At 39.5% G+C, this 16760-nt stretch overlaps 1 protein-coding gene and 1 long non-coding RNA gene across 4 annotated transcripts; one reads left to right on the plus strand and one right to left on the minus strand.

The window, feature by feature from the left end:
- Positions 1-3746: 3746 nt before the first annotated feature.
- Positions 3747-9555, minus strand: LOC147751845 (uncharacterized). Its single transcript, XR_015315766.1, has 2 exons — positions 9004-9555; positions 3747-5191 (listed from the first exon to the last, which is right to left on the minus strand). It is a non-coding gene; the product is annotated as an uncharacterized LOC147751845 (long non-coding RNA).
- Acsf2 (Acyl-CoA synthetase family member 2) lies at positions 4970-15434 on the plus strand. 3 transcript variants are annotated; one of them, XM_022854026.2, is made up of 14 exons: positions 5200-5309; positions 5467-5675; positions 9562-9766; positions 9955-10153; positions 10529-10711; positions 10907-11076; positions 11588-11726; positions 12017-12243; positions 12613-12781; positions 12918-13022; positions 13264-13409; positions 13661-13787; positions 14685-14816; positions 15225-15434. In XM_022854026.2, the coding sequence occupies exons 3-14, from the start codon at positions 9615-9617 to the stop codon at positions 15357-15359; spliced, it is 1884 nt and encodes a 627-aa protein (XP_022709761.1). In that variant the 5' UTR covers positions 5200-5309; positions 5467-5675; positions 9562-9614; the 3' UTR covers positions 15360-15434. The 3 variants fall into 3 exon arrangements, 2 of the variants coding, with proteins under 2 accessions (XP_022709760.1, XP_022709761.1); XM_022854025.2 differs by lacking the exon at positions 5467-5675 and having other exon boundaries at positions 4970-5309; XR_002687571.2 differs by lacking the exons at positions 5467-5675; positions 13661-13787 and having other exon boundaries at positions 4970-5309.
- The last annotated feature ends 1326 nt before the right edge of the window (positions 15435-16760 follow it).

A 16760-nucleotide genomic window follows, 5' to 3' on the forward strand; every position in this document is an offset into this window, starting at 1 on the left:
CACCGTTTTTTCACTAATACGTCGTCTATCACTCGTGTGACGTCGTGTGACACATAGGTCTTAAAAGTTAAACAGGTAAATCAAATATATTATATCTAACCGGATCTGTACGCACAAATCGATTAAACATGTGAACGATTTGTAAGAAAGTAACGTTCGTATAAGTAAAATGTTTAATACATTAAAAAACAAATGTTCTTTGTGCATTTGAAACAAATGCGAAACGTATCATCGGATTTACAAGAGTCCCTATTTTGCTCCACCGACAACGAACTTTAACGCAATGTTCAAATATGAAGCACCAGTTCCGTCCAACTTATTTCAGTTTCTTTAATTTTTTTTGAAATACAACGATATATATATATATATATATCGTTGTATGTCAATGAAATCTACGAAATCCATAGCTCTCGAACACTGCAAAACAACTTTTCGATGGGCCAAAACAGCCCTTACGGTGATGTAGTGCACAAGTACAGCTTCTGCTGACATTCGAAGTGAAGTGTGCTTTTTGCCAAGATCTACCGATGAGATGTCATTACTAATGGCCACGGGTTGATATACTGCGTACAAAAAACGTCTCAGAAAACTAGCTACGCTCATGGTCTAAAGACGTCACTTTTGACCGTATTGCATCATTCAGCCTTCGGGTCTAATATTGCGATTATCTGAATATAGCTATATAGGTTATTATTAAATTTAACAACGGATGAACTCACAGGCTAGAAGGAGAACATTTACACACAATCCCAATTCAGATTTACGTCGACAATTGTACAACTCAAATTACCAAAAAAAAAAGAAAAATACTCCAGATACGAAAAGAGCAGAACTCAAGAGATTTTAGTTGTCAATATTTCTTATTGAATACGGTAATGAAATAGTTCCATAAGAGACGCGGCCGTCCGCATCGATACACGGTCGCTAGACGGAGTTAGGAACGGAATAGCTAGCAACTGCAGGAGATACGTTAGGCGAACATGTTTAAATAAGGTCCACCGTAGCAGAACATGTGCGTCCATGGTAAAATTATTTGGTAACAACTAATATACATTTATCTTGACCCTAGTTGAATCCTGTAGGCAAAGCACACTGTGCACTTTGACCACCGTTCCGGCAAGCAGGCATGAGCGAAAATAGGCAACGTAATCGAGGGGTATAGTAGCATTGGATGACAACACGGTTAAGGATCATCGAAGCCGCTAAAATTCTTTCGCAGTTTTAATATCGTTATATATATATATAGTAATGTTGGACGATTCAGGGTTAACTTTATAGATAGTCGAACATTTGTCAAGTCCAATTCGTCCCGTTGAATCCGGCACAAACACGAACAATATCGTGCCTTTCTAGACCCATTGTAGAGTGACTTTTAGCAAACAAATGCATACTTAACTTAAACGTCAATTAGCAGTATACTTTATTAATATATAAATGCTCATTTGCGGAATTAGGAGAAGCTAGTGGATTCCCATAGGACAGCCATAAATCTCAACTTTGTACGGAAGACAACGATCTTGACGCCGCAACACTAAGTTGATCTTACTTATTATTAATATCATAACTAAATAGTTGTGTTCTGCTGATCTGTTTGAATTTGTCAATTCTATATCGTTAGAGCGTATAAATTAGTATCATTCTAACGACATCTATCAGTTGCTAACTCTGTCTAATAAAACTGAAGGAAGTAATGGAAGTATACGCGTAATCAATCTACGCCAACGCCAACCCAAAAAAAAAAAGGCCACATTAACCCAGTAATTAGTAACAATTCGACGAGACGTCAGTAGTCGCTAAGCTACAAATTCGACCCAACCAAGGATATACTCGACAACGTTGATCAGCTTGTTTTAGCTTCCGTTTCATATGAAAACCTCTAGAAATCCAACAAACAACGCTGTTATTAGCGCAGATGGAAAATGCGTTGGTGACAGGTAATTAATAGCGGCTATAGCACAGTACAGGGGTCCATGCATTTTGGCTAGCAGTTCTGGGTCTCGAAAACCTGTCCTTATCAATGTTGTTTACAAAGTGTATAATTTAAACAGACGCGATACACAGTACAGGTCTACGAATCGATATCTCAATCATTACTGCATCCTTTTTACTATCAGCGTTCTGTGCGTTGTTGCTATTGTTATTGATTGGTATTGATGATAGGGGGAAATAGGCTTGCATGTTTGCCAACAAAAATCCGAGAAAAATCCGAGAAAAGCTCATGGCGCTGACTACTAAATAAATACGAATTGTTTAAATAAAGAAGAACGAAGAAGCCGAGATGTTGACGGAAGGTAGCGATTCGTCGTTAGGACAAAATTAGCCCTTTGTTTCCGCTTGTCGCTTGTCTGATTTGGAGAAGCTTGAAGTTAGCACTCGCAAAGGAACCTCTAGAAAGCCCTAGAGGTTATAAATCAGTACAGCTGTCATCGACTGCCGCACCCGCAATAACTACGACAGCGAAAGAAATAAGAAAATAGGGTAAGCCCGAAGTGGTGTGTCATCAGCGCATGTGTCGGCAAATTGCTCACCTCGATACCTTGTGTACCTCGTGACATGTGTGCGAATAATCTACAAATAAAATGCCTGCCTCTACATTTTGCCATAATTCTGAGTTCAGAGAAGAAATATGGGAGGCCGCATGAGGCGGCATCTGGGCATTGCATATGGCAAGATGGCTAAAAACCACCGGTACTCGAGCAAGCGCGGTTCTTAGTGGAAAATAAGGTAATAAGTGGATAATAAGGAATAAATCGGCTCGAGTCGATCCAAAAACGCTACGACGGACTCAGATTTCAGCTTGAATTTCCAGTTAGAAATACCTATAGATATCACTCCTACATATATATATATATACGGTGTAACAATTTCGAGCTGTTATTAAGCGCCCGCTGTGTACGTACCACGGGAAAATCATTTAACAACTGATTCGGGACCATTCATTCCGCCCATGTATAGGGTACAGTCTTATGCTTTGATGTAGGCAAAATTAACGGAGTTTATACAAATTCGAGTTTTACGTCTAGTATTGCCATTCAGTCAGACAGATAGCTGGCTCCAGCGCGAAACGGAGTCTGTCTGTCTGTGCTCGGGTTCGAACCTAGACCACAACATGTTCCTAAGATTAGAAGGCCTGGCCGGATACGAGTACAAACCGGATCCTTCCTCATTGTCTATGTTGATATATAAATTGTGTTGCTCTTATTTGCTGCGACGACACATCGAGTTTGCTCGGCTGAGAAGATGGCTTGTTAATTTCACAGATGATAGACCTCTCGGTTCATTAGTCATGTAGTACAAACATCTATACTATATGTTTCGATAGCACGTTTCCATGTTAGCGTTCTTTTTTCTATGTATTTCATTGTTTTGTGTGCAAATCCAGGACTAAATCGTTAAATCCTAAACCGCCTTACGGGCAATCTACATTTGCATTCATTTAGTGGAATAGATAGGTTGTTTAGATATATCATAACGAGATTCACCAAACTATTTAAACATCAGACGACCTCGCGTAGCTGACTTTTACAATTTTTAGCAGTGTCATGTCATCGGTTATGAAATAGCACGTCGCGTCTGATCGGAGCGGGGTAGGCAGCGGTAGATGGAATAGGAAGCGGACGAGTAACGTACCTCGATGCTGTATCGTACGTCACTGTCTATCTTCATGTTTAAGCTTAGAGCGCTAATTAATATCTTTTTTCTTTTTTGCATTATAGACCTCTTCCGCTTTCTGAATTTAGCAGATATGAGTCCAAATTTAAATTTATTAGCATGTTTCATAATTTTTGCACGGGTGAGCGTGATCGAAGTCAACTCAAAGGAAACAGGCATCCTTTGGAGGATAGGTTACACGTTACTCGCGGCGCGGCGAGTGACCAGTCACATCATGATGTCATTTTTTTCTGCCCTTGTTTATTTTACCGTCTAAAACAAACTATATTTACGTTATTATGCATAGAAATGTGTTATTTCGATTATTATTAGCGTATTACGCATCTGACATGAATGTACTGAAATACGTATGGGGCGGGAATTCTTAGAAATGGCACGGTTACATCATTTGTCATAAAAAATGTCTTCTTCGATGAAGTGATTGGTAGGCACTGTTTTGAGGCTCTCCTACAATGTTCAAGGGATGATGCGTGTTTTTGTTCCTATTTGACAGGCGCAATTATCAAAAATAAATTAAGTACTGTACAGCGTTATTCGAACCGTTTAAATCATTTCCGTTATCAACCTACTGGAGCTCTTAGGAGAAGGCGAACTCTATCAACGATACGTGCAGCCAAAAGCGAGTCGATAAGCTAAGTTTACAATTTTTCTCAAAGTATAATTATCCGCATCTCTAAGTACTTCTGCTATTATTACCCGCTTCAAAGCGACTTAACTATCTAATGTTGATATAGCTAAAAAAAAAAAAAGCAGAATATAACATCATCTCGGATTCAGTGGATGGTTCCTTCAATTGACTCGATCATTTTCGCTAAATAAAAGAATTTTTTCAGCATAGTTTATAATTGTCTCAACTTATTTAAGGAACTATCTTTCCAACGGAGCGTCATTTGTCATCATCATATCGTTATCGATACCCTTGTCCTATGTACCTAAAAATTAGCTACAATAATGTTGAGTTGCCTATTCAAAGGCGTCTTGCTCGAAAACGCACTCCAGTGTATAGCAATGATCCGGTAACGGATACAGCGGCCGCGCTAAGTGCATGCGTTCCTGCCAGTATACCGTACAAGCATCGTATTAGCATCAGCTACGATATCTTTTGACTCTGTTTATTACGAATATCTTAATGATACGATTATAATTAGAGCGTGCGTAGTTGATTAAGCAACAAAGGAAATTCTAATTGTGATTCTGACTGGCTCGGTTGTAATCGTGACATTCCCGTTCAGCAGTTATCTTTTCTTACGATACCGTATTACGTGCCCGCGACGTGTCCTTCCTGTGCGATCTTCTTATGGTTAACAGCAGGCATCATTTAGAAATGGGGCTTGTAATGTTAAGAGATTTGTTCTATCTGGACGCAACGATGATAAAGGCGCTTACGTCGCTCTTGACAGGAAAGGTAACGCTGAACCAGCAGCACAACTGTCTGCAGACTGGTCATATTGAAAATCGTCATTCGTCGCTAGCTAGATATACGGGAATCTCGTTGCTAAACGACGACGGTACTTCACTCCTGCTTAGAAAATTACGAGGAAAAAAAAAAGAGGAAAAAAAACAATTTAAAAAAAACAGGTCCGCGATCCTTGAACTGTCGTTTGTTCGGAAACGAAACGCTTGGGACGTTGTAGCAGGTAGGACAAATGCAATTGTAGAAGCGGTAATATCATGTTAATTTCCATTGTACTTTTTATGCAGGAACATTTCTGTAGTGTTATTTTCGCACGAAAATCTTTTGAGATAATACCATGTTACTGTCATGTATCATTACATATACTAAATCATTTGTAGTTCATCCTCTGACAAATTGTGTTATCGTGTTGGTGAGCGCAATGGAATCGCTTAATGCGATTAGAGCGTTGGGTGGCAGTTATTATCTCACCGCTAGCGTTGGAAGCTGTTTCAGTGGAAAAATAAGCTCCTTTTATTGTGGAAATTGGAAAACGCTATGATCTGCCTATATTGAGAGAAGTACAAAAGCTGACCTCGAATATATTATAGTGAGTAAGATTTTAAGCTACGTTTTCTATTCATAAGTAAGAATCATTTACTTCAAACTTAAGCCACATTTTTCTATATTTGGTTAGCATCCGACCAATGTAACGGAGGACGCTTTGATTCTTTATTTACGATCGTTATAGGCCATATGTAAAGAAAAGTGTTTTCCTTAAGGTCTATGATGTTTTCAGAGGGACCGCCTTACGCGTAGAGTTAGACACGACTATGCAGCGCAATGGCAGCAGAAAACGAGTAGTCGTTAAAAACAGTGTCTAACAGAAGTACTGCAAGCTATTAAATATATTGAGTGTTATTTGTGCTTTTTATTTTTAGCTCTATTTATTCAGACATTGTGATAGATCCGTTCTATCGGTTTATATTATAATAAAGCCCTATTTTAAGTACTTTGCTCGAGCCGTCAGACAACCCACACAGATTTTCAAGATACTACCAGAGGGTACCCAAATTAGCGTTTATTATTCCATTCAAAATCTACGTTTGCAACAAGGCGCTCACTGCCGACTGACAATTGGTCAGCGTATGATGTTTAGCGGTAATTTCTCACGCGTATACCTGTCTTCTACTATTTTAACGTTTGGGCCGATCTCTCAACGCTGCGATTACTTCGTACTACCCTCGCTTGACCTTAACTTGATATTTAATTGCATATGTCGTCCGTACGTACAGCACACTGCAGATAAAATCATCACAAAAGTCCAAGCGAAACTTAAAGTACAACGTACAGAATTATCTGAAAGGTATATGTGCGTTAAACCCATAGGACGATGCCTTGCCGGTATGAGTCACTCACTGCCCATGAAACTTAAGCATGAGATTAAATGTCAAAAAATGGAATAAGACGGCAACGGTTTATGTAAGCCATATGACAATAACCTATGGTACGGATAGTAAACCGGCTACATCAAGAGCCTGAGCCACGTCTAAGCTTCTTATAAAAGCCCTTTGCGGCGAAAAAAAAGTCACCAGAAGGTCATGATACATGAACGGTGTTAGAATAAGTACTTGAATAACGAGCTTTAGCCCAGGGCGCGCTAGAAGATACAACGATTTCCATTTATCTCACCCATAGCACACGCGCAGTAACGTAGTCGGTCATCTTTTCTTAGGACGACACATTTGAATGCCGCCTTTATGCACACTTACGTTAGTTATAAACAAAAAACATTATGTACGCGAATGACATAACAAGCACAGTTTCTCTAACACTGTATTATCCAAGATGCGAATGCAGCGTTGCAAAGTTCAGTACAAATGTGATAATATTATCACCTTACAAACTCAACTACTCAACTTATGCCAGGCCAAGAAGACGCGCATGCATCAACCTCAATAACCCCTTATATAAATGAGAATTTTTAACTATTTCTTCTATTAATGGCTCTTAAAAACCTAAGCATATTTTTACTAGGGCAACTTAATACTCTGGCTATTATTCATACGCAACTTAATGTAGAGCTATGTCACCAAAGAAGATCTCAGCGATTTCCATTTGACAAATCTATATGGTCTCTATCCAAAAACTGCCGTGGCAAAAGGACCACAAAACAACTTGTACTTACGTTGTTAAAATCAATACTGTTATGCGTTATTTTTCAAGGACAGTTTCGACAATCGAGCCTAGATGCCGCTTGTTCCGTTGTCCAGTTTACCACGAGAACCTCTAGAGTGTGCTACGGTCTGGGCATGCATTCAAACTTTTTATTAAACTAATTGCAGGATACTTCCAGAACGTCTGCGATTCTACAACCATGCCCAGTTCCTGTCCTATAAACCGTTAGGCATCAGATCCTTTTATGAGGACAACTATCGATGGGGTCGTTCCTCAGCGAATTCTTGTTTTGGGAAAACTGGGCAAAGCTGTTCGAACATTCAATATTCATTGACATGATATCTGTTTTTGACGTAGACTATTGCAAAACGAATCATTTATAAGCGAACCGTAGGAAACGACTATTTTTATTGTGTGAAGTATTTCCACTATGCGCTACGTATATATGGGCATTTCGACATTTTGAGATCATTCGGCATTTTCTTTTCTTTTCTTTGATAGGATTAGACAGAGAAAATTAGGTTTTAGTCTCGAGGAGCGACATACATTTTTCAGATAATATTGACATAAAAGACCTTTCCAATTTTCAATGGGTTACGTTCTCATTGCTAACAGCAAATACGGTATGTCCTGTAAGGAAACCTAGCAACTGCGGAACGTCCCTCATTCTTAACGATCAGGTTTATTCGTATCAGAAGTCTGTGTGATTACGTTAACAGCTGCATATGGCAGACCACTCAATCTAATGCTACCATTCTGGCTTTCACACCTAATTTTTACACCGAATATATCTCATAGTGATTTATGCAATAACGCTAGGCCGCAAGATCGTCAGTTATAGATATATACCTGCTCATTGGCAAAATTAATTTTTACTATACGCTTTTGTATCATAACGCTATCAATATATCGTGCAAACGTTGTACAGCTGAAATAACAAATGCTTTTTGGAACTAGATAATTAACAGTGAGCATTCGAGTCGGCAGTAATCTCGACAATTGTCTCTATAAATTATCAGCGTTAGCACAGCGTCCCTTAGCTTTGGCCTATAATTGTCTCGTTACTAATGTGCTGTTTATATCTAGATACATTCGATTTCGTAGTGAAAAATTTCCTATATCCTAGCACTTGCAGATGTTTGAATTAAAACAGTATTGTTTTATTTTTGGAGTCAATCTAAAAGCATAACAAACAATTTTATCGACTGATCTCTTGTCTGATTTCTGCTATCAATATAAACAAGGATTAGTGTGACGTATATAATGTACTCGTTGTATTAAGCTGTGCAGAGGTTCGCGTGACGCGTGGATATGGCTCATCAATTCTACGGGCTTTTTGGCTAAGCATAATCTATTCAGGAGCTGGTTTAATGAATATTTTTTGTTCGGCCGTCAACGAATGGAACGTAGACCAGACAGGGTCACGAAACCATTCATTCATAACAAACCTTTTACACATTAAGCGTTTTCGAAATCGTGGTAAAAACTTGCTTACAATAAAGTAAACCTGGCGCAAAAATTAGACTATCAGTTTCAAACGAAAGCAATTTTCCCCCTAATGAAAATAGAAATCTATGTAATCGGACAGGTGTTTGTAGCTATGGTCGTATCTTATGCATAGTTATCTTATGTACAGTTAAAATGTAGTTAAAATTAAACCAGTGAAACACTAACATAAATCATTGACAATAAAGTGTAGCAGGCTGTAAGATACGATCGAAAAGAAAACAAAAAAAAAGGAAAAGTCTAGTTTCGCCTACCATGTAGGTAGCCAGATGGATTTTCTAGAGAACAGTTTATCCACTTGAACGAGGTGAGAGCTTTTATTCGTGAGAACGAAACTATGGCGTCTAGCTCGGGGACTAACTTCGTTACTTCGTACTAATTACTCGAATTATTCTCTCCTTGGTCAGTTTTCAAGATGTCCTTGCTGTGCTTCGGATTACAGTTCTTGTCGTTATAGTAACAAAGATATTTTCTATGCGAGTTGAGGTGCGGCACAAATGTAGTTTGCACTGAATAGAATATTAGAAATTATTATCACTATTAGGTAACCTTATAATAGGTTAAGGTGACGATTAGGTAGGGAAGCAAAAACAATAATCTATTGTCAATTGGATTATAGTTCTTGCAATATACAATGACAAATAGAACGGTGTTTGGATCTGTCGCCAAGGGTGTCAGGTTGTTGTAGTAGGACGAAATCAAATTTTCATTCAGTCATCAGCAGATGTAAGTTTAGAGCAACAATTAATTAAGATCGTCGCCATAGATCGCAGCCATTAATAAATGACTGACTGCGAGCCTTAAATTGACAGAAGTTTTTCACCTCGTCTTCCGGTGGACCTGGGCTCAAGGACCTTGCAACGGTATGACGGCATCTCTGAATAGCTGCAGAGTGATGCCTACGATTTTAGCACTGTCACAAACTCTGTCCCACGGCAAATGGCAGTTATTCGATAGGGTCGTTAGCAGCGACCGCTTTAAAGCTCTAACAGGGAGTCGTAGAGCACAGTCACTGAGGTACGAAGCTTGAAGCTTGAGTCCAAGTTAACGCATTCTGTCTTTGAAAGTTCGCTGTAGACTCAGATATTTATTCTTGCAGTATATAGATGCATTGAAGAGATACTTATAAAGTATGAGTCTGTAATAACAAACTTAGCGACTAGTTATTAATTGGAATATAATATATTAATATCTTCTTAATACAGCTACGGAAATCACCATCGTCCAGTGACAGCGACCCAACTCCGCCATCACAGCTATTGGCATGGGGCAAGTTCTCGTCCTCTGCTTGCATGTACGACGTACGATGTTTTGAAGGCGACAGCTGACTCAAAGGGCAACATGCCAGCAGTTGTGTCGTGTCACCAGGGCATCAACAAGAACTACGCCCAGTTTGCGCAAGATGTCAGTATCTGCCCCATGACCACCACTCAGCCAAGCTGCGGCACGTTATACATACAGGGAGTAACCCGTAACATGCAGCTGAATACAGAGGCTTTGTGATACGTTACTAGCTTGTTAGAGCCTCCATTAACTGAGCCTTGATTGTGACGCCACTGCAAAACAGTGCTAGGATCATACTTACCAATAAATTAGCGTGCTTATTCAGTTAGCTGGGGCGTCAGAGGAGAGGTTGTATCAGTTTTAGAAATGTCCACTGATTTTATCATATGTCAAACGCCCAAATGAATTCAACGAATCAATGTATGTGTTTGAAATAAGGTTTACTAGAAAGATACGTTCAGATGTATAAATACTATCTATCTTTTGTCTAATGAGGTCGACAAATTGGCCGGAGGTTTGCTAAGTCTAGGCTACCCAGTCTCAACAATGGTGGGAATCATCTCCGCGAACGTTTATGAGTACATGGTCGCTCAATTTGCGACGGCTAAACTGGGCTGGATATTTGTTAACATTAATCCTGCCTTTCAAACGCCCGAACTCGAATACGTACTCAATCTGGTAGGTTAAATACTTATCAGAGGTCTAATACGGGATTCATTCCTACACATTAACATATGGAATCTGATGCATCTATGTTATATCTGTTGCATATATGTGCTGTATCTACCTATACACACTGTAAATTGACAGAGGTAGCTTAAACAAGTCACTATTTTAACCGGCGGCTAATTCTAGCACTCTTTTTTTTTCTAGGCCCAATGCAAAGTTTTGCTTATCGGCGAGGAAAAGTATAACGTGCAGAATTTTCATTGTATGATGTCGGAACTGATACCCGGACTGGAAAAAATGGTACCAACTCAATTGAAATCAAAGCGGGTTCCCCATCTTCAAACAATTATAAACCTTGGATCAGACAAAAAAGGGTTAGTTTCTCTTGACTTTAACGTTAAAGTTCGTGCAGTATTTTATATTTATAGGTTAGTAACTCGGCAAGTCGTAAAGCCAAATCGCAAGTAACTTTCGTGACTGTGAACGAACATTGCTTTCGTGTCTCGTTTTAAATATATTCACGAAAATAATTGCGTTTTATTCAACAGTTATTCAAAAAAAAAAAAACAAAAAGACTATTTTTTAGGCAGTTTTGCTATCGAACATGTGAACAGGCTGTAGATATATAATCTATGCGTTGTATAGCATAACGAGAGACCGACGTACCCTTTGTCAGGCGTTTAGGACGCACTTAATTCTGCATGCCGTCGATGCAAAAAAGGATGGTAATATAAAACAAGGATATCATTTTGTCGTCCAGACGGTTGGCCTGAAACGAAGTATATTCATGCCTAGTTTTGATCGTAGTTGAATCGTATTGCTAGGTATAGCAGATTACCCATTACAGGGGTAGGGCGAGAAGTAGTTATCTAAATGATATTTTAGTGGTTGTGTGTTCTATAAGGACATTCTGGAGGCGTATACGCCGGCGCTTTCCCGCGCCGCGGACCAGATCAACTCGAAATTAGATGTTGACTCATTTACAAACGTACAATTCACGTCTGGGACAACGGGCTATCCAAAGGTGATCAATTCCATCTTATTAAAAATCGACTTGTTAATTCGATAGGGTTTACTACAGAGTTCCATTGCGAGCCAAATAATGTATGCAAAACAATGTATGCAGAGGCAGCGAGCTTCATATTATAAACACTAAATTCAGCTTTTTTTTTTCTCACGTAAATTAGTTTCGGTCACGTATAATAGCTTTGTATTGCTGGTGACACCTTATAGGTTCATTCGTTCAACATTCACTTTGGTTGTTTCAACATAGTACAATATGTAGGTTGCTTTGTTTGTTGGTTGATAACTTAGGCAGTACCCCTTACACATCACAATATCGTGAACAATGCGCGGACTCTTGGAGAGTGGTCAGGTGTAGCTCAGGACTCCGCAGCTTCCGTATGCTTAAACGTGCCGCTCATACATTGTTTTGGATGTGTCATTGGCTCACTCAGTGCGATCATTCACGGCGCCAAACTCGTCATGCCAGCCCCACGGTTTCAGGCCGCAGCCGCGTTAACCGCGATAACTAAACACAAGTAAGTGTCTACTACTTATACCGCTTAATTCACGTATATTCTAATTATTCGAAGCTCTCACACGAAGTTGCAGTAGAATCTAGGCTGGCTGACTGAAATGGCGATAACTTTAAATCAATCATTTGGCCCGAGTTCCAAATAGGAGCCTCTCGGATCGTCGAAACTAAACTTCGCTTTGAAAGAATCTCGTAGTCATGTACACTTTTCGCAAAGCAAACATGAGCAGAGTATGGAGCGGCACAAAACAACTTTTGCAGATATAAACATACGATACGAACGCTTCAACTAAAATGATCGGACGTTGTTGGAGATCCGTTCTTTCATGATTTACGTCGCTAACTTTGTGTAACTCATGTTATTCTCGCATAGATGTACGATGGTTTTAGGAACTCCAACTATGTATGTAGACATGCTGTCTCAGTTAGACCCCACCGTTCATGACCTGACGTCACTCCATTCAGGAATAATGGCAGGGTCACCATGCCCTCTCACTCTCCGAGAGAAAGTGATCAAACAAATGGAACTAACGACACTTCATGTTGGTACATTTCATTTCACTATGGCAATTCTCTATGTATTTTGTACTCTTTAAAATCTGTTATATATATGCATCTCGACGATCGTTGCCCAACGACAACATACAGCTCCGCAGAGTAATGATACATCAATTGCAGATTGCCTACGGCTCAACCGAAATGAGTCCTGTTGTGTCGTTTACTCAACACGAACTGCTCCAGAAGAGACCAGAATCCGTTGGAATTGCTATGGACCATATAGAGGTAACACTTGTCCTAAACGCTTGTGAACGAGTAAGAAAAAAAAAAACCGATTTCACTATAGAGAACAAACTCCTATACACTAACTTTACGTGTTTGAGTTGGTCTTCAATGCGCCTAAGTTTTGCCTCATTCCACGGATCGGGTAACGGCAATTTTTGCGCTGTACAGGATTTTGCCACGTTTATGTAGCTGGTAGATTTTTTGATTTAACTATATATTAGCTGGGACACGACAAATGTAGGTAAAAATCGTGGACAAAGAAGGCAAAGTGGTGCCGTTTGGAACGCGCGGTGAACTCTGCTCGAGAGGATACCATGTCTTTCGAGGCTATCTTCATGAATCAGATAAGGTTGGGGAGATCATTGAAAACGGATGGTTCCGTTCAGGGTAAGTAGGTGCGCTAGACACGAATGTTTGACTAGCTTTCAGTATCTTCCAACGAAAAATAATTTGACTTGAAAGTGAGGTTATTTCTGAACAAAATTATCTAGAAACATATGGTGTATAATATTAGCATATGTTTTTAGATAATTTTGTTCATGCTTAATAAATATACGTTAAAGCTTGAATATATATATATATATATATAAGCATATCATGTTTTTGCGAAAGTTTCAACTTGTCGACTTTTATTTTAGCGATGAAGCTGTCATGAGTCCTGACGGTTCGCTAACGATAACAGGCCGTATCAAGGACATAATCATTCGAGGCGGTGAAAATATCTATCCTGCAGAAATCGAAAACTTACTGTTGGGAATGCCACAAGTTAGTTCTGTAATCTAACGTCTAATTAATAAATTATCTCATTAAATCGAGGTATGGATGAGGCGAATGATATCGATCTGTTTGCACTCTTGAATCTAATTGGTTGTCTGTAGTTTTTGATTTTTTTTGTTGCGTCTTCATTCTATACAATGGCGGACGCAACTACCTCCCAAAATACGGCGCTCGATAAAAATGAGTTACAAACAACGTACATTTCGTATTGCTAAATACGGCAAATTGCCGACGTACCTTGTCTGTCCTATGCCTGGAACACCTGGCTACAAGTGGAATGGTGACATTCTAGAACCGCCGGCAGACAAAGTGTGTGCCGAAGCGCTAACAAACAGCGCGTCTGACTTTAAGCGCGGGTGAGCGGAAGCGAATGATTTTAAAAGCTATACAGCGAAAAATCAGAAAAAAAGCGTCCATTTTTCTGTCGTGACACAAGCTGAGGTCAGAGCGTCGCGCTATGAAAATCCGTCTGCAAGTGACAGTAATTCTGCGTACTGTCTGCGATTGACAAAATAGGTACTTAATTTATACCCCATACAAGGTAATAAAAGGAATAGGCCTTTTTGTTCCACTCGGCCCCGTGGGGCCGAATGTTAGCGTGTATGAAATATGTAGAGGCGTCATAAACTCGAAATTAAATTGTTGCGTAGCAGAAAACCTTGTTCTCCATACAGTTATGAAGGTGTCAAACAACAAAATAAACAACGAAGCTATTGATTCAGTAGATTTACCGTTAACCTTTTATACGCTATAACCGAAAGGGTACCGCAGCCATGTGGCTGCTGCCTGCTAGACATGCGCCGATGCCCGGTTACTGAAAATCTGTTTGTCTATCTGGTATACGCATCTATATATATATAATGGCACGCGATGCATTTGTTGAAGGTCGAAGAAGCCTATGTGTGCGGCGTTCCGGATGAACGTATGGGAGAAGAAGTTTGCGTTTGGCTTAGGGTGAAGAAAACCAGCAGTGGTGTGGTCAACGAACAGGCTGTAAGGGACTACTACAGAGGAAAGGTACCTACCCACAAACGACCTTAGCCAAGAAAACTATTTGCTGTTTAGTAAACGCATCTATACATTAATGTAGTCCATTAATTAATGCAGAATTACATTTTTTAATATTATATATTTTGAGCCTAGTATATACGATTACGCTAATTTAGTCGCTTGTCAAATCATAGGGAACCTGCTTGCTAGGTTTGCAACCTAACCCAAAATGAGCAGTGCCTCTGAGGAACACTACGCATAGTCACTTTCACTGACTGAGTTCTGAGGACCCTGAACACTCTTTGTACAGAATTGAATTGCCGTCCCGTTTAGAACTTCGATTATATTTGAGGTGCGTTTTCGGCAGATCGACCGTATAACATCGTTTGTAACCATACACTGACACTGTTGTTTTTCTAATTTGGTCGTTTGCAGTTGGCGCATTTCAAGGTGCCACGGTACATCGTGTTCACTGACACATTTCCAAAGACTGCCTCGGGGAAAATACAAAAGTTCAAGATGCGAGAAGAAATGTGTCAAAAATTGGGCATTGATAATACTGGACTTTAGAGGAAATAGAAGAGATTTACTGAATGCACCCTCCTCAGAATTAAGAGGGCAATAAGAAAACACCAACCTACTACATATCCATTGTTTTTAATTTAAGTAGCTCGATTCATGCTTAGGTGACGGGTATTGATCCTGAATTATGGCTACTGCAGCGCTCCTCCTTTCGATAGTATCTCAGTATAAACTATCTTGAAAAATAGTCCCTAATAGATGTTTACGGTTGCTTTATTTAGTAACGTGAATATCGTTATACCTAAATGAATCCCTTTCAAGTCAGGGGCGCTTGTTTATCGTTGATCCATGGGCAATTTCGTTTCGGTTATTCCGGCAGTAATGAATACCCTCGAGTGAGCGAATTCGCTCTATACATCAATTCGTTCGATTCGTTTCTATTTACTGAAACTACGGTAGGCGTAACCATATACTAGAAGTAGTTGCAACAGTACAACTGTGGGGACAGGACGATCCTGTCCAGCGGAGTTGATCCTTACCCTTTCAAATTGTAGAAGAAGCCTTGCAAGACTGATTTCAAGACTGGATGATATTTAGTAGTGGTTTTCTTTATACATGATGAGATTTTCAATGTCTTTCTGTTGCAGATTTATTTGGGTATATTCAGTCTACGGCTCAGTGGCAGGACTGAGGGAACTATCATGTCCAAAAGTAGAGCTTTACTACGAATTGTACAATCTAGTCATATAAAAAATTACCTAAACTAGGAAGAGTGCAGCTTTATAGAACGACCGTTCTATCAATTGGCCACGACCAAATACTGCTATGCAGACGATTCGCGCGGGCCTAGATTTGAACCTAGGCCAGTGTCTCTGGGCGGGATTGCCATTTGTAGAAGTATACTACCATTGGAAAAACATGGATATTAAGGAGGTGAATTTGGGAAGGGAACCAGATACAAATAAAACATTGATATGAAATAAACTTGAAATAAATTATGCATGCTGTACTGCAGTGTGATATAAGGCTATGCAGGTGAAACTACACAAAAATGAACTGGGGCGGGTCTATATAAAAAAATCTGAGCTAAGGCATGCCTACAGGATATTAATGAATAGAAATTTTACTCTTAAGTTCATTAGTGCGAACGTTACGGTAATTTTATTAGACATAGCAGCCTGCGTTTAATTAGTTACAACCATTAGTCTTCAAGCGATTTCGATGATAGCTTTGAACAACCGCCTGTTTGTGTGTCCTAGTACCTAATTTTGCTCTATTCTGCCTTACCCGTCTCCAAGTAGCCTAGGTCGTCAGAACACTTACGAATACAGGGCCGAATCAGTCGTTTAGGACAAATATAATCGAAAGTGTAAACTATAAAATCTATTTCGCTTTAACGAAAGGCTATGTAATAGACAGATAATTTGTAGGCACTTTATATAGCTATAT

The sequence above is a fragment of the Varroa jacobsoni genome, unplaced genomic scaffold (assembly GCF_002532875.2).
Source record: "Varroa jacobsoni isolate VJ856 unplaced genomic scaffold, vjacob_1.0 contig02522, whole genome shotgun sequence".
NCBI lineage: Eukaryota > Metazoa > Arthropoda > Arachnida > Mesostigmata > Varroidae > Varroa > Varroa jacobsoni.